At 34.3% G+C, this 26,314-nt stretch overlaps 2 protein-coding genes across 7 annotated transcripts; both read right to left on the reverse strand.

Annotated features, from left to right (window-relative positions):
- Positions 1-317: 317 nt before the first annotated feature.
- LOC18031524 (probable magnesium transporter NIPA2) lies at positions 318-4,853 on the reverse strand. Of its 2 annotated transcripts, none has more exons than XM_006420944.2 (9): positions 4,492-4,853; positions 4,171-4,391; positions 4,002-4,058; positions 2,954-3,044; positions 2,572-2,732; positions 2,303-2,430; positions 2,082-2,219; positions 979-1,071; positions 318-836 (listed from the first exon to the last, which is right to left on the reverse strand). In XM_006420944.2, the coding sequence occupies exons 2-9, from the start codon at positions 4,295-4,297 to the stop codon at positions 669-671; spliced, it is 963 nt and encodes a 320-aa protein (XP_006421007.1). In that variant the 5' UTR covers positions 4,298-4,391; positions 4,492-4,853; the 3' UTR covers positions 318-668. The 2 variants fall into 2 exon arrangements, with proteins under 2 accessions (XP_006421007.1, XP_024039095.1); XM_024183327.1 differs by having other exon boundaries at positions 4,171-4,399.
- Positions 4,854-5,467: 614 nt separating this feature from the next.
- On the reverse strand, positions 5,468-23,399 carry LOC18032343 (small subunit processome component 20 homolog). Of its 5 annotated transcripts, none has more exons than XM_024181901.1 (32): positions 23,182-23,399; positions 22,961-23,083; positions 22,693-22,850; positions 22,393-22,437; positions 21,184-21,262; positions 20,989-21,062; positions 19,801-19,907; positions 18,896-19,078; positions 18,242-18,439; positions 17,900-18,116; positions 17,738-17,812; positions 17,302-17,654; positions 16,757-16,949; positions 16,381-16,639; positions 15,951-16,290; positions 15,595-15,775; positions 15,350-15,490; positions 14,996-15,257; positions 14,383-14,841; positions 13,370-13,827; positions 12,325-12,461; positions 12,067-12,248; positions 11,589-11,972; positions 11,261-11,386; positions 10,811-10,876; positions 8,912-10,725; positions 8,547-8,826; positions 7,616-7,846; positions 6,514-7,044; positions 6,209-6,341; positions 5,748-6,010; positions 5,468-5,673 (listed from the first exon to the last, which is right to left on the reverse strand). In XM_024181901.1, exons 1-31 carry the CDS (start codon positions 23,248-23,250, stop codon positions 5,754-5,756), a joined length of 8,115 nt encoding a protein of 2,704 aa, XP_024037669.1. In that variant the 5' UTR covers positions 23,251-23,399; the 3' UTR covers positions 5,468-5,673; positions 5,748-5,753. The 5 variants fall into 5 exon arrangements, with proteins under 5 accessions (XP_024037669.1, XP_024037664.1, XP_024037659.1 ...); XM_024181896.1 differs by having other exon boundaries at positions 5,468-5,669; positions 5,744-6,010; XM_024181891.1 differs by having other exon boundaries at positions 5,468-6,010.
- Positions 23,400-26,314: the final 2,915 nt, after the last annotated feature.

Below are 26,314 nucleotides of genomic sequence, written 5' to 3' on the forward strand. Positions count from 1 at the left end.
GTTTTGGTGTGTTATATTTTGAAATTTTAAATGTATTTTCTAACTTTATTTAAAAAATTAATTTATTTAAATTTGATCGGTAATAACATTATTTTTATATTAAATTTTTTATTTAGTTAGTTCGTGGATTGGAAATAATTAAAAATTTTCGGTCTGCAAACCAATCTACAAAATGGTGGATTGGATATGAATCGAGTTAAATCCGCATCTGATCCGTAGATGTATTAATTAGATTTAGATTGAATTTCACCAATTCGTAGATTAGATTGAATTGAAAATTTATAATCCGTAAAATCTGATCCGTGAACACCCCTACACAAAAGCAAGTACATGCAAACACAATAGGTTTGCAACAAACACCAAGTTTGTGTAAAATTTCCTGTGAAAACAACCATCTTTGTCCATAATATATATGTATACACATACTATCAACGTGCGAAAAAGATGATGAAGGGAAAAAAAAGAATCTAAATCTGTCAGAATTCCTACGTATCTTCTGATAAGTTGTGCCCCATGCTTTCTCATCAAGAAACATTCCTCTTTTAACTAATAAACTTTTCCTGAATTCTTTCACTCACAAAGGTTTCTTTGAATCTTGAAACTGGTATTCTCCGGGAGGACGAAAATGCAAAAATTCTATCATTCTTCCATACACTTTGATATGTCTATCAACAACTTGAGTTTTGATTAGTGTTTTGGTTTGTAAAGACCGGGGAATCGCTGCTTGGACTGTCCCCCATGTCTTTTGTTTTGTGGAGAAGAAATGTCCCAGATAGGATTGTGACAAAGCCACACAATTCTGTCACTATCTGTGATGTATTTTGTGAGTCCCAGTCCTGTTGTAATTAGAAAGAAAAAAATTTTAAGAAAATGCAGAAATTTTACCTATTAGTAACTGAAAAAACTTAATTATAGTATTATGATGGTAAAGAAAAAGCAACATTTCAAGCATGTCACAAACTTGGTTTAATTCAATACCTTGAACATGATTATGCTAGCAACGATGGTGAGAGTTGTGAACATGACATAGTAGACTGGAGATATAACAGCCGTATTGAAGGTGTCCAGAGCCTGCAAATACACGGCGCTACTCGTTAAGAAAATGTAACCTTTCCATTGCAAATAGGAATTTATAAAATAGAAATCATCAAAAAAAGATTGTAATTATGTGGCAAAAATCATATCATATTACAGTAATCTTTTACTCATCATGCAAATGCAATTGTAAACAAGTTCTCTAAAGAACTATGATTTAAAGGCTTACAGTTTGCACCATGTATGAGAACTCGACAAGGTTAAACATGTTTCTGCCCCAAAATCAAATAAGAGCAAGGACTTATAATTATTCTGCAAGATGGATAGTTGAATTTTGGCGTTTAAAGGGAAATTTACCACCGAAAGAGAAGTTTAAAAAAAAAAAAGGAATAATCCGTGGTTAGAGGAAAGGTGAAAACTGAATCATATCAGTTTTATTTTTTTATGCTCATTGTTACCAGGCCAAAAGCAGATTCTGATGATTAATCAATCAAGGTGGTGAGCTTGTTTCATCTATATATTTTCAGTGAATAAGTACTTTTGGTTTTGTGTTGAGATACCCTCTCTGCTTGAAAATTTACAGGTTCCAGTCATGTCGTAAAAATCATCTCCTTTTAGAAGATTTGTAAGAAAATTCAACCTTCTTCAGTAATATTGTCGGATATTTGAAGGCTAAGAAAATAAAAGTTTGCAAACAGTTATGTATAGAAATGAGTTAAGGAGAAAGAATAAGGTCACCTCTAAAAGCCACTGAATTTACCATAAAAATTCAATGCAAGAGATTATATTTCCAAGATAAATATTCACCAGAATGCAATTTTAATTCATAGACGAAACTTCCATCTCACAAGTTATGCTTAGGGATTTCTGTGAGTTATATACTAAATTTTAACTTGGCTGAACCGACATTCTTGATTCAGTGACTACAATTGTCCTATATAATCCGCTAACTTCAACCTTTAAAATGTATAAGTTCAGTTGTCTTTGGAAAAAGAGCTTTAGCAAAAAAAAGTCAAAAGAGATGGAGAGAATTTTCACAAATTTACCTTGTTCAAGTAGTTTATTTGCAAAAGACAGGTAAAGATCACTACCACAGTGAAAATCCATGTCTGGTAGTAGACAAATTGATTATGTCCTGAAAAACTTAGCTTCAAAGCTATACCTAATGCTTTCACACTCATCACCTGCATTTAAATAATGGTATTAGACTCACTGGAGAATCAAACTTCGTTGTAGCATAAACAAGTTTCAAAGATGATGCGCAGACCGTAATAGAGCCCATAGCTGAGCAAATTCCAACATATACTATCAAATGGCTGTTCCCGTAAGTTGGCACAAACTTAAAAATTAGGACACCCACCACAACCAAAACTATGCCACCATAGACAAGGAAACCTGAAAAAAATGAACATTTGTGTAAACTGTTGGACATGCAACTAATCCTTCCCTTAAGCGATTGAAATTAGCCCTGACTAATAATAAAACGAATATATCAGGCTGCTAAAATGATCAAATTTTGTTTTACTTCTTAAATACCTGGCTGTGTAGCTAGGTGCCACAGTTCCTTAACAGAATGAATAGTTCTCTCATGTGGAGCATGTAAAACTATACTTACGGAGCCCACCACACACAGAGCACATCCTAGCATACCAAATATATGCAGTTTCTCCCGCAGAATAAAATGAGCTAGCACTGCACTGCATAATAATGATCTCATCAGAAACTAATACAAAAAAATAGGTCCACTTAATAATGTAAACACAGCCATCCATTTTAGTCTACTGTCTACCTATTATATATGTATGTAGAAATAAACATACATGTATGTGGACTAATAAATTTAAAAGGAACAAGCAAAAGAAACAAAAATTTCTCTTGAATTCGCTACTGCAATCAGTGTTGATAAGATCATCATTACCTGAATATGATACTTAACGCTCCCAAAGGAGTTACAAGAATTGCAGGTGCAAATGCATAGGCAGCAAAATTAGCTATCTCCCCAACAATCACTACAAAAACAGAATAATTCAGATTAAAAGATATTGAAAAGAAGCAATCATCAGAAGATTTTAGATGACAGAGGAGATATGATAGCTAGTTAATAGACCCTTTCTAGCAAACAAAAAACATAAAAGAGGAAGCAAACTTGTGTAGGTGTGCGCACGTGCGTGGGTATATCAATCTTTCCACAATATATCCTCATGATTTTAAAAGGGTTATGTTCTTATCCTCTGACAACTGAAACTACCAAATGGGTTTATTATTAAAACTATTTTACCACAATCCACTTCTAATGAGATTTTAACATTTCTGAAGTAACATCTTCAATGAAGTTGGAAATGTCATCAAATTATAAAATTACAAATTCTCTTCATGTTCATAATTTCTGCAAATCTCAGCATATTTCAGGCTTCCAGTTTGTTATTCCTAAAAACCAAAGTTCATTCCACAAGTCATTCAGATAAACTATTGTGTTATGTCCACCATGAACCATGCTCAAACCAGCATTCTTTTATTCTATCGGTATCAATGGAAGCACTCACAAAAATGTTTACCATACTGCCAACAAACACAAAGACGCAGGATAGTGACTTCATGTTCGAATGAGTCACTGAAAAAACTGTGGTAGAACACTAGAACATGTGTATGAGTAAATCACTGTTCCAACATATGTTAATAGTACTTCTACATTCACCGGCATGCAGTTGTGTTCATATTCGCAGTTTGTTAATTCCTAACGACAACAAATTTTATTTGAAGTTAATCAGGTAATAGAATTCAGGTACTTGATAAAACTTTTCACTGGTATCTAATAGTGCATACACAAACTTTGTCAATCATAACACACATATAAATTCCCCATAGTAAAAGAAAAGGATAAAAACTAACCAGGAAGCAAAGCAAAACAATTCATTTATTCTTAGTTCCATTGAAACCAAAAGAGCTTATAAGAATGTTAAACTTACTAGTTATCATCCCAGCCCACCACCAAGGTTCATACAAGTATGAATATCCTCCAGAACCTGATCAAATTAAATTACAAGCAACAAAATACTTAAGAACACCAATTCAATAATCAAATATTAATTAATTGATCAAATAAATTATGGGGATATAAAATGAAATGAAATTCACCTGCTCTTGTTCCAGTAGTCCCAGCTTTTTTGAGGCCTTTCTTCTTAATAATAAAACTGGAGCCAATAAAAATGCTTGATGATACAGCCAAAACAAACCCATGAACGTTGTCTGATGATATCCCCATTGACCAAATAAACTCACCAATTATCAAATTCTCTTTTTTGTTTTTGTTTTTTTTTTTTTTCTCTGCAGATGCCAAGATGATCAACCCCAAATCCCTGCTCCACTGAATCCATCAAATTCAATTCAAAACACTATACACACATCACATTCATAATTATTAATATTCATTCATGCATGACAAAGAATTAATTGTACCTTTCTTGGCAAACTGCAAAGGGGAAAATTGGGAATATTAATAGCCCATATTGTGTGTCATATCATGTCAAAATATGATCATGTAGGGAGTTTTGATGATGGTTTTTCTTTTCTTTTTCTTTTTTTAAATTTTTGGAAGGAATGTTTTTGAGTCTTTGAGATGTTGATTTGTGTGATGGATGGTTTGGTTCTTGGGTTTGAGCCTAAAAATGGTAAGAAAAATTATCTGAGAAAGTGTTGTTGTTACTGCTGTCGTAGATGTTTTTCAGTTGTTTTGTTTAAAGTTTTGAGAAATGGGAAACTGAAGACCGTTACGTTCAACGTCGATAAAACACAGCCACAATTTATGATATAATCTCCGAGTCCCGCGCTCTCTATAATCTGTGACCCCATGGCTCTTATGTAATGACATGAACATGCTTTGCTTAAATGGGCTTTTTCTTTCCAATTTTGTCCTCGTTTATATTTTTGCATGTGAAAGTAAATTTTGAATTATCCTCACATAAATCTCATAAATTGAATATTTTTAAATTGTTCACTCAATTGATTATTTTTAAATTATTCTCTCAATTAATTATTTTTAAATTTTTCTCTTAACTTTTAAAAACTTTAATTTTTTTAATTTTTTTAATAAAAATAAAGGATAAATCAAAAATTTTAGAAACAATTTAAATACAATCAATTCACAGAAAAGATCATCCAAAATTAATCCTATCCATCAATATATTGAACTGGACTTATCTGAAGGGTTTGAAGTCCAACCCGAAGACTAAAATAAAATAAAATACCAATAAATAAACTTCCACCCATCGGAACACTTTGTTGAGAAATGGGGAGACCATTAAAGACGTTTTAATAGGCTTGGACTTTTGCCTACGGGGTGTGTCTCCAGACGCTACAAATTCAGAGCAACAGAAATATGAAGACTATAGTTAGGCTAATTTGGGGAAAAAATCAACAGCAATCTTTGAATGCAGTGTTATTCAGGCCTATATTAATGCAAACGGCATATTGCTTACTTGACTGCTTAAACTTATGCGTTATAGAATAAATACTTTTTTCCCATCTCATTAATGCCTTAACTTACAATGTATTGAAGAAGAATCTCAACACCAGATTCCATCATATCTCCATGACCACGTGGCCATGTCTATACAGCATTAAGATAAAAGGTTACACTTGCATTTTCAACACAACGTACAATTATCCCTACAAAATTGATTCTCAATCATGAGAATATAACGAACGATCGCTTGTACGTTCTAACGTAACCATCTCCCCATTCCCATTGTCATAATCTTCCTCTTCTTGTTGGCACGATGCTTGGCAGCAACTCTCAACTTCCTCTTGGCATTCCGCATTGGGTTGACTACTGCCATACGCTTGTCCTCTTGTTTCCTCTTATCCCTTTTTGCCTTGAGATTCTTTCTGATCTCATTATAGACCTGTACAAAAATCTGGCCGCCTAATGTATCCCGTATGCTATCGCTTACTTCTTTTGCTAATTGCTTTAGATCATCTGAAAAATGCAACGACAGCAGCTTGTGGATAAGGAACATTGAATGATCATGATATTACAAATACTATTTAGTACATATTTTATAAGAAATTCAGTTTTGTTCTGCATTTCATGAAAATTTCCTCCTATGATTGACAACATAGGTCAAAGAGCATATCATACGAACTAGTACTCTCAGATGGGAACGACAAAACTCACCAGGGATATTCTTCCCCGCAAATCCTTCACAAACTTTATACAATGATGGCAGCATATGAACCACGTAGCGCTGCAAGTAGTCCTGACTAATTTTTGATGAAATGAGCCTAAAAGTGTTGAAGATGATTTTCATCTACATGAAACATTTAAAATTACAGTAACAGTTAGTATTTTAATCAACACAAGAAGCGAAGAATAAAAATATACATATAAATAAATAAAAAATTAATTGTAACAGGCTGAAAAATTCTCTACCATCCTCCACATATAAAAAATTCAAATGCAACAGACTCCAGCAGACCAACCTGAATAGTAGCATCCTTTTGAAGAGCAATCTTTCCCATCTTTTTGAGCAAATTGGAGACGAGCAAATACTGGAAATCACCAGAGGCAAGACAATCATTTTGGTCACCTGCTCCAGAGATAATAGATAGAAACAATCCTCTTCCTTTTCTCAAGTCAAGCAACTGAAAAGCTCTAAGAAATAGACCCTGCTCATGTTGTCCAAGGTTAGACCAGAAGTTTTGAAAATCTGCACATTCCATATATCCTCTGAAAGAATGCATATTACAGATTGCAGACACAAGATTCTCGGTAATATGGTTGCTGAAAGCATCTTCAAAAGAATCTTGGGTCTCTAGCTGACAGCATAGTGAAACAGCTATCATAAAGACTCTACTTGGCTTAATCAGGAAGAAATCTCCAAATGACTTCTCGCCGTCTTCCCTGCGAGCTTCAGTAACAGCAGCAAAATACATGGCTATAAGGCGATTTGATATATTACGCAACCATGTATGGGGGTGCAACAACAACTCACAAATTGCTTCCCATAAATTCTGAAAATGAGGCAAAAGAAAGTAAAACTATTAATAAAAATTGGGAAGCAAAAAGCCAACAGCTGTAATTAACAGTAAATCAGGGCCACTTAGGATGGCAAAATTGCACATCATCAGAAAAAGACAAACAAAACTTGAAACTCACTAAAGCGCAACTAAAATGGACAAAGTGGACAGAAGAAGAGCAAGATAAATTTCAACAGCACAATTTAGATGCATGTGCATCAGAATGTTCAGCAATTGAACTTCTAATTCAGCAGTATTCTCCAGCTCTATACATTGATGTTTATATATGTTTGCAGCTGAGTAATTTCCATAATTTATATTTATAAAGAAATTTATTTAAAAAACACTGTTCATGCTCGAGATTTGCAATTTTGTTCACATTTTTACACACAAAAAGCAATCTACAATCCAAACCAATTTATCACAAGCACTGTCATTCTAATTACTGGCATATGATCTTGCTTCCATTCCACACTTCCACTGCACAATCAACATTCTACAAAATCTAACATTGAGCACAAAAGAAATTCTTAAAATATCTTCTTAACAGGAAGACAATGGTTACCTCCAGACGCGTATCCAGCAAAATATCAGGGAAGTGACAGAGGATCTTCTCCAACAGAACTAGTGAATAGTACGCATCTTTCCAGAAGGGAATGGTGGTCTCATCAGGAAGATCCAGTTGCTGTTCCACAATATTTTTAGTGGACTGTAAAATGCTTATTGCCTCTTGCAATACAATATCAATATGCTCCTGAAAGTCTTTCTTCATAACTTCAACCAGCAATCCCAAGACCTGTACAATGCATCAAACGGCCATCAGAATAGGAACATGCCCAAACAACATACATAGAGCTGACAAGGATAGCCATTTAACCACCAATTCTGTTAAATTCCGGTGACACCTTATGATCTCAAAACTAACAGTACTTCTCAGATAACCATACACTTGATGACAACATAGTTTGGAAGACTGGAATATAATCCAGGTAACAGAGATGCTGGGATATCGATCAGTCAACATAAACACATGGTAAGTAGGAAACTAATAAATATTCAGCCAAATGGTTAGCAGACAGCAACCATTGTAGAAGCTAAAGCAACCAAAGATTACTCTCCTTGGAACCAAAAGGTCTTCATAGCCTACATATAACCATTGGCATTGATATTTGGTTTCTGTAATAGTTAATACATCTAACTAAGTTACAGATGTATCATATCAGAGGTTTTAACAATGGTGATGGTCATGAGTAAACTAGATTGAAGCACCTAATTCGACTAAGATTTTGAATAAAATCTTCAACTTATAAAAGATACTTCTAAATTTTTAATGAAATGGAAGACAAGTCAAGGCCTTATAACATTTGAGTGAAAAAAAAAATTATTATAGAGAACGCATTGTACTCTACATATAGATATATCTCCTCAATAAACAAGAAAGGACATCAGATTAAAATTTACAATTGAGAGTACAGTTTACAGTGAGAAACCTTTACCTGTGCACCAGCACTCTGGAGTTGCTGCATTCCGTCTAAATACCAAGATAGACTGTACTCCAGTATGGAATATAGCGAATGTGGACTTATGCGTCCGACAAGCAGTTTTAGAGCTACACCAATCATTAACCGGACTGTATTATCAGGGTCATTAACCAAACGGAACACCAAATGGAGAAATAACGTGTTAGATTGCTCATCCAATTTAGTTTGTGGAAATTTCTTTATAATTACATGTAGCATTTCAAGCACGGCTTCCCTTCCACTTGGATGCTTATAACTGCAACAATAATGAAGCCGTTTTAGGGGGGGGGGGGGAAAGTTAAAATATAAACAAATAGAAATCTTCACTATTAAAGACATGCCTCAGATTTGCCAGCAGAAAATCCAAATGTTGTTGCAACCGTTTATCTGAAAGTTGATAATCAAGCAAGAATTGCAACAAAATATGGCTGCATTTCTTGCGAATTGATTCTTCTTGACTTGTTACCATCAGCTCTGCAACTTGAATTACAACATCATATATCTCAGGAACGACTAGCTTGCGATTAACAATCGCCTTTAGAAGTGAAAGAGCTAAATCAGAGGGATTCCTTTCAAGATCAACAAACAAAGGAAATTGAATTAACTCATGCAGTTGATCTGAAGAAAGGGTAACATCAGTGGTGCGCAGAAGCTTAGTCAACAAATTTAGACATGACTGCATTAACAGACTGCTGGAAGTTGCTGAACTGTGGGCGATATCCAACAGAGTAGCCTTCATCTTATCAGCTTGGGATTTGAGAGACGGCAGTGGCAGACTTATTAATGGGGCAAGACATCTAAGGGATGCTGACAAAATATCTTCATACTTGGAACTCAAGCAATTGCCCAGTATTGTCATAAAGGAATCCAACTTTGATAACAGTTCTTCATCATGTTTCTTCAATTTCAAATTCTTTAAATGTTTGTGCAGTAGTCCAAGAGCAAACACTGTTATAAGATGTGAACATGTTGATTTAGCAACGATTACCCGCCCTGAAGAAATGGTTTTCCCTCTCACATCATTTTTATAATTGTTGGCTCCTTTACTAGAAGAATTTGCATGCAGATCATTTTCTTCCTCAATTCTTTTTTGAACAAGGTCATATATGAAGACAAATAGGTCAGTTTGGTCCACTGAGGGGTTGCGTTCAATACCAGCAGCAATGTGATTTAGCATGCTTTCCAATTTTGACTTCACTTTTGGTGTCAGATGATTCTGTAAATGAGCAGTTACAACAGAGAGAAGTTTTGAGGCATGACTTCGAAATGTTATGTTCTGGGCAATCAATTCCAGAGTCTCAAAAGATTTTTGTTTCCTAGTTTCAATCATTTTAGAAGCAATTTTTTCCACCTCTTTCTGTTCAGCAACATCTCCAAGAATATCATTCCCCACTACAGATAGCAGTTCTTCCAAACAATAATCCAACTTACAGCTGGTGGATCTTGAAAGAGATTTTGACAAAATAAAGTTGAGCGTGTATCCCATCACATGCAGCTCATAGCCCCGCTTCAAGATAGATCGCAAAACCCGTACGATAAACTGCAAGTATTCCAGCCCAAGCTCCTTCAAACAATCAGCTAAAGCTATCCTAGCACTATTGCGAATGCCATCCGAACGACTCTTTAAGAAGTTTGAAATGCGATGAATGATACTCGGAAGTTGTGAGTCCATTATGTCTCCTGGAAGCAACTTCAGTACTTTCAACACAGCTCGACTGATGTCAACATTGGCCTTCTCAGAATCAGCATACAGTAGCTTTTGCAACTTTGGGAGCATAGTGTCATTAAGGCATGTCTTTATCTCTGTGATCGTCATAGAATTATGACAATTTTGCAATATAATTGAAGAACTATTATTATCAAGGTTAGCATCTAAAGCATTAGTCGAAGGGTCATTGGCTTCTTGGCTGGAACAAAGTTGAGAAAAATGGAACTCATCAAAAATAGAGCAAAATAGCCTCAGCAAAATCTTTTGCTTCTGTGGATTCTTTTCCATCTCCTGAAAGCATCTCATCAACAAAGCAGAGTATGACTTCCATTTCATATGAGCGGAAATTGAAGCAAGAGCTTCAGAGCATGCACTTCTAACATTTTCGTCTTGTACATCAAACAACATGTTGAAAAATAGTGGGACAAACACTTTATTCACAAGTCCCTGGAAGTTGACAGCAAGATAGCAGGTTTAAGTGAATTGGAAACAAAATCTGATATGGATTTGTATAAACTGCTAAAATAATTACCTCTGATATGTTGCTTGTACTAACAACTTTCCTAAAACGCGTCAGTGCTCGTGCTCTCCTATGTTTCTACAAGAAAAGAAACAATATCAGTCTCAAAAACCGTTTAATAGGAAGAGCCCAACTGCATTAAAAAAAAGAAAAGAAAAGAAAAAAAGTAAAGAAAATTTTTTTTTATAAATAGCTACAGCTAGCCTACAAAGAAAGGTTAATATCAGTATAAAGAACAGTAGAAATGAAAACACTACATTTCTTATTAAATATAAGAAATGCTTTGTATTTGTTATTTGATAGAACCTTTTTTTTTTTTTTTTTTTTTGGAAAGATAAAAATTTATTGAGTCCAAAGTATTTCGGGAGAAAAAAATGGTGGGGACCTTGGACACATCATGTACAGACATTGAAGTCAATTCTCAACATTGAATCTGAAATCTATATGAAAGTGAATAATAACCTGCAAGTGAATAATATTATTGAAAAAATCTACTTCAGTATCCCCAGAGCACAGGTCTTTCAGTGAATTAAGATTTGATAATTGTGGGAGCTTCAACACCATCTCTCTCAGTAAATCAACCCATTCCTGAAATCATAACCATCCATTCCAAAAAGAGACCATGTTAATCTCGCTAAATTGAATGATGACAAAATTCAATTCAGAAGATTAAATTATTAAATCATTTTATAATAGTCCATTTGTACAGCTCTTTGCAAGGACCCTGTGAGATGCTAAAAACACTGTAGAATCATAAATTCTTATAGCAAAAATAGAAGAATCTCAATACCTTTTTCACGCTACTTCCTCTGGTCATTGCCTCACCCATACGCTTCAAGATAAACTTGTTTATTATGCGCTGAATGGATCCTATTGTCCACAAACTGTCATCAACTGCTTGCATCACTTCATGTGTATTGCACCTTTCTCTATTGAGAATTAGAGAAGAAAATTCAACAAATGAGAGAAGTGATCGATATGCACTATGCCTCAGGATCATTTCGTCTGATGACATATCGCGCACACAGTGTGACAAAATGACTAATGAGTGGTCAACTTCTATAGTATGGAATAAATCAATGCCAATCTTGTCATATGCTGTAACTATAGAATCATAATCAAGGCCACCCATTTCTACAGCAGAGGTTGCATTCAACTCAGAGACAAGTTTTGCCTGATTTCAGATCAATTATGATAAATGTTAGCCAAATTTCATGGATGAAGAATTTTCTTTCAGAGAAAATAGAGAAAAGAAAGAGATAGTATACCACAGGGAACACAGAAGGGTCAGCTTTTGCGAGAGAATCAAGAAGATCACAGATAGAAGACCGCATATCCAACTCGACAGAAGCAAGAAGTGGAGAAAGTGCATTGAGAACTTTTTTAGTACTCCCAGTCCCTGCTACTGGTATGATATCACGAAGAACATGCAGAACTTTCACTACGACTTCTGCAAGACAAATATTACTTTCAGAGAGTCCACGAAAAAGTTGCATAACATCTCAAAAATCACGAGGTACTTTTACCTGAATCTTTAACTCCCTTTGCTAAGAAGGGTAGCAAGATATCCAAAAACTTCCCAGCTTCCAATGGATCTTTAATATACTGGGATAACAATTGCAAAATTCTAATCACAGTCTCCCCAGAGTATTTGACCAATTTCCTGGAACACCAACCCCCCCCCCCCCCAAAAAAAAAATAAAGGAGAGTAGGTCACTTAGATGAACAATCAATTGACAATCAGTTTCAACCCTTCACATTTTAAATTAAAAAAGCAAACAACATGCAGCATTATTTATTTATTTATTTTACAATTACTATTTTCCTTTTTTTGCTCAGAAACAAAAAGAAGTATATCAATAATACGGAATAATCAAGATCTCAAGATCATTAGACATGACCATGAATCCACATACGTGTACACATTTACCAATCATGAAATTTCTTAAAATATGATGCCACTCAGCATAAAGAAAGGCTCCAAGAGAACTCCATATGAAACAAAATTTTTAAGAAGAGAAGAAAATGAACAAATAATTTCAAGTGGAAAGACGTAAGGACAGATAGGAGAAGCCTCGAATATTTTCTTTATGAGATCAAATTTGGCAGATACAAAAAAGAAATGAGATCTTTCATCAGAAGTTGATTACTTTCCAGTAAAGCCATAAAAGGGCTTCAAAATAAGTTTCCTAAAATGCTTTCTTAATATGACAAGAAATATTGAGCCTCTGAAAATTCAAATGCTACTTGTGGCCTGAGATCCAGGAATCAATTTATTTGGAATCGAAGATAAATGCAACCGAACACCTGACTAATATACTGTAAGTAAAATTGAAAATTGTGATATTTATATCATTTGACTACCTAGGAAATCAACAAAGCCATGTCTAAATTTTCCAGAGGCAGGATAAGTCTACAAGTTATCAAACTAAACTACAACGAAGCACCTTTAGTCACAGATCATGAATCAACCTCCAGTAAACCCACAATCAAGTTTCATTAATTGTAAGACACCTTTCAGAACACGGAAAAATATAATCGATAAAGTTATCAAGCCAGCATTGTTCAAACCTCTTGGCTGCACACTGAAAGAGAAAATGCAAGCTGCTGATAAGTGTTGCAACATTTGGCAGTAGAACTTTTTTAATAGCACTGTATTCACCATCCACCTCATTATCAAGATTCAACAGGTTCTCAATGAACTTCAGAACACTTGATACAATTGCTTCAGAGGCAGTCATGACAGTTAAAATTGAAAATATATCAGGGATCAGATTTTCTTCCCTTTCTAATAGAGATATGAGCCTGTGGCTTCTGCTCATGGCCAAAAAGCAAGAGAACAGTGAACTTGGTTTCTCACTACTAGAACCCTCCTGCTTGAAAGCATCGATCAAAGGTTTCACCGACTGAAAGAACAGGTCCCAGAAATCACAATCATAATCATGATCCACATACTTATTAAGAACAGTGGAAAGTATTCTCAGACATAAAGATCTTATATCCTTGAGCTGCTTCATGGCTGAACTGATCTGCAAAAAGATCATACAATTTCATTTCAAAACCACCACATTCATCAAATGCAACTCAGTTCCAATGATGTAAATGAAAATGAACTACTGGAACCTCACAAACAACACAGATTGCTTCCTACAGCATTGTGACTTTCATCACATGCAAGCGAACGAGGAAAAAATAGAAAAAAGAATTGTTTTCAAAAACAAAAGGGAAAAAGCCAACATAGAATATCAGTGGCTGCAAACAAGCGCCAACACATCAACAAGAGAGAGAGAGAGAGAGAGAGGGAGAGAGAGAGAGAAACAGAGAGGGCGAAGAGAAAATATATCAAAAGTGAGTAAAAAACCAGGAAAAAGATAAAATGAAAACAAAAAAAAAAAAAAACAAATAAAAAAAACCTCTAGCTCACCAGCATTACTGAAATTAAAAATAAAATAATGAGCAACTACTTGGCATTCATTCATGTACGCCACAAATCTTAATACAAAAATGGCTCAATTTCAATACACCTTTGAAGGAGTGTAATAACAAATGACATTCCAAAGCTATCAATATAGTAAGAACAATACCTGGCCCTGATTTTTTCCTGCAAGATTGTCTTTCGCCAGTAAAGTTGAGTCAGTATTTGCATGATTTTCCACTACAGAAGATCCGCAACCTTTTAAAAATTCAAGACTTGAAGTGCAGCTTGCCAATACCCGAACAACACATCCAATCAGTAAATTAAGAAAAGGCCCAACATGTAATTCATCAAAAACTCGAATAACGTCTTCAATTACATGCAGAAAACCATGACTCTTTTTCCACGACAGAGATGCTAAGTTTTCTATGGTGAAAAACTTCAAGAAACTATATTCTTGAAATTCCTCCATATTGCAATAGGGTTTTTCCCAAAATGCTCCATCATCAGCTCCCTTGGGAATAATTTCCAGGGACTTTATTAACAATGCAAAGAAGAGAGGGAGTTCATCAACATCTAGTTGAGCTACGAAACACAGAACCGCCTTTCGATGATATATACTTGCATGCTGACATGGGAAAAAATATAACAATGAGAAATACAGAATGCATTGCAAATTTACTGCAGTGTTTAAAGGAAAAACATGATTCAATACATGTTCAAAAGCCCATAATGCTGATATGACAGAAGTAAAATAAACAGTATATTCGACAAAGGCCTACCTTTCGAGAGGCAAGCGTCTTCAATTTTCTGACTTTTGGCATCAAGAGACGAATAACCAAAGGCAGAAGATTAGATCTGTGATCATCTTCAATTAGATGTGATTCTCTAGATAAACTCCATGTTGTCAGTTCTTCTCTCAAACTTTTTGAATTGATCAAGTTTCTTAAATGCTGATGATAAGGGATTAAGAAATCATCTTTCCACACCAAAAGGCAATCAAGAACCTTCATCTGTATTTCAGCATCATTTTCATCCAGAAGCCTATTAGAGAACAACAATGAACGATTAACTAAAATCATGGAAGTTATTGAAGAGTATGAATAATTACAAACATCATCCAACTTAGCACCAACCTATTTTGTAGAACATCCTTTAAAAATTGACTTTTATAAAAAGTCTTGGGGTTTCGCATCAGTTTCAACAAGTTCAGCCATTCTTTAAGGACACTCTTCCACTCTTTGCCTTTGCAAATACTTGAATTGAATGATCCCACACTGCAATGTCAAAAATCTAAATATGATGATTTGGGTTTTCAGAAGTAGCAAAACACACAAAAACAGATATTCAATCAAAGGCACAAAATTTATTGAACAACTACCTTACAAGATTGTCAATATTGTAGGCCAAAAAGTCCAAGAACAGAGGTATAACTTGTCGAGACTGAGCCTCAACAACAGAAGGAACTTTTTGCAAGGACTGAAGCAACAGAGACAACACTGTTCCATGTGGGGTGCTATCAGACGCCGGAGAAACAAACAAATTAAAACACTCGACCAGATCTGAGCAATGAAACCAAGAGTAACATTAAACATCCAATGTTACATTTCTATATTCCTCGATAAAATTAGATTGAATTGAATTTTAAAAAATTTGACATCCCCATGTACCGCATAAAGAATAAGAAGAATCCTTCAAATAAAACCAAGATAATAGCAAAAATTAATTTTAACATACCAGCAGACTTGTCAGGCAACTTAAAACTCGGCTTGTCAAGTTCATCTTGAGATATCTGAAAAATGGATTGACAATGTTGAAAGTAACGAACAAGTTTATTCCACACAAATCCAACATGCTTGCTAATCAGAACTGCAAGGCACTCAGATGCTGGATTCCACAGATAGCTAAAACGATTATGGAAGATACCAAGAACCCCATTCAACACAAGGGGTATATAAGTTTCAGATATCCTTCCAGCGCCTAGGTCCATATGTATTCTAGAGATGAGTAGGGATAACTTCCTGCTTGTAGATATTGAAAGAGGTGTTGCCTCAATGGAGAGAAGCAGATGAATAACCTGATATTTTGAGGGAAATCAGAGAATAGTATCTTAAATACAAAATAGTTACAAATTTTGTAACCACGGCAAGAATCTAACCATACATACATTACAGCCATGAATATCCACAGGGCAAGCATGAGGAACACCAGTTTCAGTTTTCATTTTCTTCTCAGGCGGTTGATCCATCGTAGAGTCTTCATAAGTTAAAGGTTCGTAGTGACACAAGATTCTAAGAGTTGAAACACGGATTGCCTTGTCTGAGTGGCACAAATTATCTGCATATATGACAACTGCGTCCTCAACCTTTTCTGCTTCTAGCTCTGGGTGGTATTTTCCATGGCTATTGTCTGCTGGCAATATAGTTCTAATATTTGTATCAAAATTTCCAGTAAAAAAAAAAAAAAAAATGATCAGCACGATTTAATATACTAACATTGTAAATGCAGATCAGAAAACATCAACAATTGACACAAAGACCTACCTATGCACATAATCTAAATAATCAGCAACAGCACACAATACTTGTGAGGATGATTTGCAGGTTTTAGCAAGATGAAGAACTTTGCCTGTTTCTTCAAGTCCAGATTGCTTCGCACAATGCAATTCATGATAGGAAGATAAAGAAGCTCCAATTAGGCTTTGCCATATGTGCTTAGAAACACCTGCAAAAAGTTCTGAAAGAACAACTGTGATAAATAATGAACATGTAAAGAAAATGAAATCCAGAACTAAGTGCCATTATGCACTTTCACTCAACAGAGCAACTCAATAAACTGGTGCCAACCATTAGGATACACTAAAAAGCACATTCAGATAAAGAATAAATATGCAAAGCAAGCACAACAAAAGAGATCACAGAAATTACAATGCATATAAATCCATCAACCTCAATTAGAAAGCTCTCTCTAGCATTTTCATCAAAGAATGACTCCAGTTAAGCAAGTGTAATATAAATCCGATTATAAATAAAGTTCACCAACTCAGACAAAGTGATGCTCAAATTTTTAGTAATAGAAGATGTCTTACCAGCTTCATCCATTGAAAGCCGATGAAGTGCATCTATCAGCTCCATCAGCAACGATGAGTTTGCTTGCACATCCATTATACGAGGACAGCATCTGACAATTCCCCAAAGCAGAGCCAATTTAGCCTCATCAATTTCAATAGATGATGAATTTCCATGAGCAACAACATTATTTATCACGCTGATCCAAGAGCAGACAGCCTCCTGCAAGAAACCGCGAATCCTCAAGACTCGTCCTTCTGATACTCCATCTAAGAAGTTACAGCACTCAGGTTCCATTTGCAGTTTGTCAAAGAAGGACAACAGTAGACAAATAACTTCGTCCTGTGAATTTTCTATCATATCATTTATTGCACTGAAAAAACAATAACATGAGTTAAAAAAGAACGTAACCAGATACAAAGAGAAAAGCTAAACGATATGACATGTCGATATTACCTTAATATATTCACTCTAAATGTATAGACTACGCAAGGGTCCAATTGTAGTAGCTTTCCAATAAATTTCAACGAACTGAAACCCATGTACGCATAAGTTATAAAAAAACTGAGGCTAAAAAGAGATGACACAAAATCCAAATTCCTCAACTTAAGGCATTACCTTGAATTCTTCAACTCAAATGCAGGAGCCCATTGCGAAGAACAGTCTGTGATAGTGTCCATATCATTTGCTCCATGAAGCCCATTGAGAATGCACAGCATTAGTTGCAGAACCTTATCAACAACTTCAAATAAATGATCTACATCCTTAACATTCTTGGAAGGCGTGATAAACACACGTTTAAGAACATCCACGAGTTCAAGCACTGGTTGATAATCTGTTCGCACAAAAAGCAGTTCCCATTGAAAGCAGAAGAGTTACACATATGTGTATTATATCCGTATAATAACAATGAACATGATAAGATAGAAATCAAAATATCAAATTTAGTTTTTAGCTTACCAGAAACTCCTTGACCATTATCAATTTCAACCGTAGCAATAAGCAGTGACAAAAGGCAACCAAGATGAAAAAGGCATCTATTATCTACAGAGTCAATTATTTCTCGATATAAGTTTTCCCACATAAACTCCTTTGATCCCAGATTAGAACATATTCTCTGAAAAGCTGTGATCAGAACTTCAACAATAGTGTCTGAACCTGTGAGAAAGAGAACAACAACAACAACAAAGTCAGGGTCATAGTTACCAGACATCCAAAATTATATTTTCAACAGGAAGATCAGCCATTAACCTAGGGGAAGCACAGGAAGTCCTACATCACTCATTCAATTAGTTTGATTATAAAAATTCCCTATTGCACAAGCCCCTTTGTACAGATTACACCAGACACCCAATTTTTCTTTTCTTGTTTCTAGTTTCAGAGTAAGAGACACTGATCCAAAATAAATTGCTGATGCATTCATCGTAAGCAAATCTTTTCTAAATGCAAACAGTAGTCTGGTATTCGATCAAAATATGATTATTAAAAAATCACATGTTTAGTTTCAATGAATCCTAATGGAATGATTTGATTAAGTTATAATTAACAATGAAATGCATTGTAAACACACATTAATTTGTTCATACAAAATGTTGTCAGAAGAAAAGAGCTTGCCTTGATTGAACTTATCACCAATAGAAAATACAGACTGGCTAATCAATAACTTCAAAACTCGCTCTGCGCTTGAATGAACCCCTGATGATGTTCCTCTCATAACATAATAAAGCAAAGCACTGACTCCAGATTTTCGGGCAGGTGATTGTTTCTTCACAACCTCTAACATGATCTTTTGGATACCTGTTACAATTCAGTTATGAGCTGTGTACATCAATCACTTTAACACAAAGTCAATTTCACCACCTTAACAAAGTCTTTTCAACACAACACCACACAGCCCTAAACCAACCGCTGCTACAATAAAACTTTTATTGCCAGGGTCTTAAAAGGACAAAAATATGTGAGCAACAAAGAAAAATGATCTTATTAACACCGCAAAAAAACATCTCAAACTTCAGTATGAATCCATTTGTGCATCTAGAAGTCCTTGAAAATCTCAACCAAGGAACAAATTTCCTCTGTGCAAATAGTTCAAAGTTTAATGAGAAAAAATCAGCAGAGGCATGATAGACGATAAGTATATAATATAGCTCCCAAAGGAAAAGATAACGACAAGAAATGTGTTAGTTTACTCATAAAGATCAAACCTCAGAGACAAAACTTCCAACATTAGCTTTTGCCAAATATCCCCAAAGTTTATTGGCTGGCTTATTTATGAACCTAACTGATTTGAAGGAACTTTTTGGATTTCCAATTGCACACTAACATGCAACCAACTACCAGTAAAATAAATGCAGAACCTTGAAATAATGTTCTGAACATGCATGGAAAAAAATAATTTCATTGAAAGCATGCTTTATACTCTCAATAAATTGATTAGCCTTTTTCCACCTTTTTTCAGTCATTAAAATGCATAACTAAAAGAAAGCTTAGAACTTAAAAACAATACGGAATTTTGATACCTGCTTTAAGCTTCTTAAAAGGTGCATTCCTCAGCAAGAATGATGTAGCCTCAGCCATAAATTCCTGGATATAATCCTTTGAGTAATATCTTAGTTTTACCGTGATCCTTCAAAAAGGAAAAATGCAGAAAAATTATAAACAAATAAAGAGTACGTAACAACGAAAGAATAGTGTGCACGATGGATTTACTGACTGGGTTTCTTAACAATCTTCCATTCTTTTCCTTTTTGCTTCTTTATTTTGGTTATTTTTCTTTTGGGTTTTGATATGTGGATCAGTGTTAGTATTTCTTCAAGAAATCATATGATCGATTTCATCTCTTTTTCCTCACTCATAGAATTTTCAAAGAAACTCATAAGTCGCCCACTAACTGCTGTAGTGTGAAGACGGATATTTCACATAACCTAAGCTTCTCATCCTTTCCTGTAAGCTAAGAATTTATTTCAATACTTACCTTGAACCTCCAGTCGAGATTCCACAGATACTACATAAACCATGGTTTAGCAAAACATTTAATTAAACATAGAAGATCTTATAACTTTGAAATTATATCATTGTTCTGGTAGTGAAGACTAACCGTCAGTCATATCCTAAAATCTCATTTTACTGGAGAGAGTTTAAACCACAAATCCTCCAAATATGGGACATATTTTGATTATCAGGGACCGATGATAAACAAGTAATTGTGAATACTGACTCATTTTGGTACCAACCATAAAAATTTGACATTTGTTTCCCAGTATAAATAGGTAGATACATAATACATCTATAACAACTAGACTGCAATTGAACCATAAAGGGCTTATTCAACTACCATAGGCACTTCCCTTTTGCACAAGTCCTTGTTTCTTAGGTGTGAGCTCATAGTAACAACCCTAGGCTTACAAAAGAACCAATCTTCTCTAACCATCACATAGCCATGGCATCAATTTCTCCCCAATGTTGGCCCTAGAAATAGAATCTGCGGGACCTACACCCTCTACAACTATTGTTGTCAAGCTTTATTTAATCAATCCACATGATGCACCTGACTCTTTTAGATGCTAGCAGATTTGATGAATTATTACATCAGGTGAATGGAATATCACTATTCTTCATTTATCTAAAAGATACAACTGAAAGTTGTTCTCTCCATGAAAATCTATAGTACCTATACATCCTTATGGTGCAAATCAACTGATACTTACTTGAGAACACTTATTATATCTTGAATAAGATATTTCTGCAAATACATCATGATAAATGACCAAGAAGTAAAAATCTGCAAAGAAGACCACAAATTTACACAGTCAATATCAAGGAAGAAATGCAGACAAATAAAAAAAAATGAAATTTGATTTTAACAACTAAAATATAGAATCCGGAAAGAACATAGCTTTCACCTGCTCAACAATATCTGGCTCCCTATCAGCACCACTTTCCAGGAGAGAAACCAGAGAATCAGCAATCCTAGGCAAAAAACTGCCAAACAAGAATGATACAAATCAGAAATAAATAAACACGTACTTACCCACAATAAATTTAAATGAATGGGTTAAAGCCAATCTAAATTTGTTGCCTAGGCATATCAAAATCTAAAGGTCTCGAAGGGTGCATTTGGAATTGAGGTTGGGCAGCTGTAGCTTAAAAGTTACAGCACTAAAGTGTTTGATAAACACTAGCTGCTGTAGCTTAGAAGCTATGTTGATATGATTTTTCATTTGTATAATGGAAAATCTATTATATCTTTAATAATTTTATCAAAATTATTATTTAAAATTTACATTCACTATGTATTACTAACTTTTGTTTTATAGTTACAGTTTTTTTCCCACAGTAGCTGTAGTTACAGCACCTCAATCCCAAACGCACCCTAAATTGCTGCCGTACAAAAGGTATCTTTTAAATATACGTCAAAAGAAAAAGAAGGATAGGAACTTTAAAGATCTCTAACTTCATCATCCTCAAATGACACGGCCCTGAGCATATAGCTGAGGATTCACCACCAAAGAATGCAACAAACTGTAGATATTCTCAAACCCAAATCTATTCAATATGACTTATAGCCTAATACATTATATTTGGACAATAATCTGGTCTACATCCAGAAAATCCTCAATTCAAACAGATGCTTGTATCTGACTTCAGAAAGATTTAGACATGATATCGTTCAGCATTCAACTGTATGGCTTCATAAGGACCAACCCAAAGAGATGTCTAAACTAAAACATACAAGTTAAAAAGATTTTGCTTGAAAACCTCATGATCTTAGCCTTTAGAATTTTACCCTTTCAAGTTCAGCATAATACAGTAAAAGTTTGCGGTATTCTGTCGCAATATCAACTCAAAATCTATAAGCACACCAAACAAATATGGTTTGTGTTTCACACACCAATTCCTAATTCCTAGCATATGATAATGGATCCTTATCAAAGGTGGCAGAGAATTTACTGCAAGGAACAAATAGCACATGAAATTTGGACACATACGAAATTCGAAAAATCATCAATAGCCAGAACCAGATAAGGATAATGCACAGATTGGTAAAGCAGACAAAATAAAATGCTCAACAACAACAAGTTCAATTAAATCTGAGGAAATAGAAAACTCACAGTAAAAAATCCTTAAGGAGATCCCTTGATAAAGCTGCAATCAGCCTGTCGAAGGAAAACCATTTTAAGATCCAAACAAAATGACCTAATGCAGAACAAACTTTTGATAAACAGAAAGAAACTAAAGGGTGTGTTTGGTATTGTCATTGGTCAGTTGTAGCTTAAAGTGTTTGGGTAAACACTTACCAGTGTAGCTTGAAAACTAATTTGCTTTCATCCCACACTATGAGATGAAAAAACGATAAAATTATTATTCAAAAGCCATATTTACCACATACTATCAACTTTTACATCACATACCTGAGAATAGGCTCAAGTGATAGTCTTGCTTCAAAACGTAATCTCGAAATAAGTTTTGAGAATATTAATTCCTTGTGCAATATTATTGAAGGCAGAGTCTGTACAAAAGGCATAATTTCCTCGTAAAAGGAAATAAAATCCTCTGCAGTATTTAATTCCTGCATTAGGAAACAGGAAAATAAACATTAAAAAAAAGGAAAAAGAAGCTTGTACGGAAAAAAATAATAATAATAATAACAACAACAACAATATTGTAATGAAAACGTACTCTCCATTGAATGAGGCAATCGCGCAAAAATGAGGAGCCCTCCGATGGCTCGGCTTTAACCTTATCAAGGCTTCTGAATACATTGATTTCGATGTCATCTATTTGTTGAGAGAAACTCTTAAACTGTACCACACACACCAAAGTTTCTCAATTTAAATAAATAAAAATCTTTTTTTTTTTGCGTTCGATAAAATAAAGGCCAGAGAGATAGAGGAGCTTACGACGAAGCGGCGACGGCCGGGGGACTTGTTGAGAGACTTGACGGCCGCAGCGTGTTCTGCCGTCGCCATCTCAATTAATTTTTCTTTTTTGCAGCCGAATCACTTTCGTATCCGCTTCTATTCTTTTTGAATGAAATCAGAAAATTGAAGTTTCGTTTGGGTTTATGCGACAATAACTTATTAGCAAAATGGAGTGAAACATTGTTTAAAACCCTCTTTTAAACCCAAAACCCCTGTTTCCTCACCCTGTCCCTCTTGCTCCTTAACCGAGTAACCGACTATAGCAAAATCGGATCCTGTCCGGGTTTCAGAGATCCCGAATCCGCGAGAAAGCGTTTTTAGTATGTTACTACAAACGGGGCCGGCCCAGGATTCATCCTCACCAAGTGGGGTTAGCAAATGGGCCGGGTCCCAATGGGATATAATTGTGTAGGAGGAAGAGAGCAACGCTTTTCATTCTTATAAAACCAAAGATGACCGATATTGACAACAAATTTGCTGCCTTAAAGAGTAATTAGGGAAACTTACGAAAATAACTACAATACTTTATGTTTTTAAATTTGACCCTTCTAACTTTTCTTGTAATAAATGGCTAAATTTTAATTTTTTGGACCAACCAAATTTATAAACAAATGTCACTCTTATAAAATTCCAAAAAAAAAACCTAACACCTCAATACTCTCAACAAATCATCAAATCTCATTACTCTCAAAAAATTACCAAACTCTATCAAACAAATATTAAATAACTGAAAATATAATTATCAATAGGTTAGTGTATGTTCTTACACAATATAAACTTTTAATGTATTTAGGATTTAGGTTTGAAATTGATGTGGGTTTCATTATAAATGTTGTCATTTTCCATTCATAAAACTATATTATTTCTTAAAGTTCTACTTTGAGTTGAGAATGGCATGACCAATTGTGATTTTGCTAACAAACCACTGATCGAACTCATCAAATAGTCTTGGATCCTTCAACCTTCTAAGTGGATTTATGTTCACACTCGTTCTTTTGTCGTTCTCACAGTCCATTATTTCGAGCATGGGTAGAGGCTTCACATTCCTTGCTCTTTAAGAACTGTTAAAGACATACGGAGCCTATAAGGATGTCCAAACTTAAGCCCCCGTAGAAATTGTACAATGATATGGGAGTGTAATCATTATGGTTGTCAACATTAGTGTACACTCCATCGTCAGCTGGGGCTAGACAATTCGCCAAGATGAACATATTAAACTCATATTGGATTAAAAGCTAAAAGAACGCAATTGCTAAATGTTAAACTTACTCACCTACATGAGTATCTAATTGAAGAATCACTGTATGAACATTTAGACGAACCATCATGATACGAACTATAAGTTCCATGACTGCTTGTCTAAATTGTTTTTGTTCTTTGTGCTCTCATTATAAGAAAATTGATAATAAATTACGAGAAAAAACTGTTATAAAAGGGGTGGACGACAAAGAATTTACTAATCATCTATATACTTGTTACTCATTTATAATAAATTTAAAACCTATCATGAAATTCGTAACAGTTTTTATAGGTCACAAGTCTGACACATAGCAATTTAGTAAAAAAATTAATTTTAATTGAATTTTCAAAATATTTTTTTGAATCTTTTGGCTAGAAAATTGTATTATTTCAATTAATAATATTGAAAATATTATTGTCATTTTCATTTTATTATTATTTTTTCAAAATTCTATAGATTTCTTTAAAAATAAAATTTGTAAATCTAAAATATAGATAATAAAAAAACCCAAATAAATAACAAAAGGCTGATATTTAATATTTATATTCAAACTGCAATATTTCTTCAAAATATTGTTGTAGTATAAATTTATGGTGATAAGTGTCGATCCCACAAAGTGATATATTTAATTATGCATAGGGCTAATTTTCTACGTGTGTATGTGAATTTGTTAGAGATGATATTTTAGCAATACTAAGATTTAAAATAAAAATGGCAGGAACAAATTAAGGATGAAAATAATTCAAATAAAACACTTGAGTCTCTAAATTCACACACAACATTTCACTATGGGCTTAACATTCCTTTTTAATTCCAATTAATTTATAAGGGTGTATTTTCACCCTTCATAAGCTTCACTCCAATAAATATAGTATCAAGCACCCAGTGTGCTAGAGGGTAATGATTTTCCATTAAGTTTGGTGTCAAGTACATGCTATGCTAGACAATAATAATCTTTCTGTCAACAAGGTGACAGGACCGTCTACTAAATAATTTATATGCACTCTCTTTCAACACTAATAGTGTGTTTGGATTGAGGTTGGACATCTGTAACTTAAAAGTTACAACAGTAAAGTGTTTGGTAAACACCAGCTGCTGTACCTTGAAAGCTATGTTGAAATGATTTTTCACTTGTATAATGGAGAAATTATTATATCTTTAATAATTTTATTAAAATTATTATTTAAAATTTATATTTACTATATATTATTAACTTTTATTTCATAGTTACAACTTTTTCCACAGCAGCTGTAGGTTAAAAGTTACAGCACCCAATCCCAAACGTACCCTAAGTCAAGACGACCCACAAAATACTAGGGGAGTCTCTTTCTAATAAATATGGTGTAAAATACTCATTATGCCAGACAATAACAATCTTTCACTAGAGAGTTGTTATACTGCACAAAATTTAAATAAGATATATTGTCTGTCAACAACGAGTCAAAATAATTGCATAAATCAAAAAGGAAAAAAAATAAACTTATCAAATTAAGCTAATGGATCATGTTGAGGTTTCACCTTTAACCCCAAACTTGAAATTAAATTTCTCACTCATAATTAAACTAGAAGTAAAATGATAATTTTATTTAAATACGTAGAAAAACAAGATAGAGTGAGAATTATAGAAAATGGAGCTCAGTTTTAGATTTAGAGCTGTCAAATTAGAGGGAGCCCCCATTTATAAATACAATGAGTAAATTATAGCCGTAAATTATAGTCATCAGATGAAAACTATTCAAACACTCAAGATTACACCTCGTGGCAAGATCTAATTGACTGGAACACATCATCAGGTCCAATAATATGTTACATCATTGGTCAATACTACATCAGTAATTTCAATCTAATATGATACTGGTATGTTGCCGGTCA

This window comes from Citrus clementina, unplaced genomic scaffold (genome assembly GCF_000493195.1).
Source record: "Citrus clementina cultivar Clemenules unplaced genomic scaffold, Citrus_clementina_v1.0 scaffold_9, whole genome shotgun sequence".
NCBI classification, from domain to species: domain Eukaryota; kingdom Viridiplantae; phylum Streptophyta; class Magnoliopsida; order Sapindales; family Rutaceae; genus Citrus; species Citrus x clementina.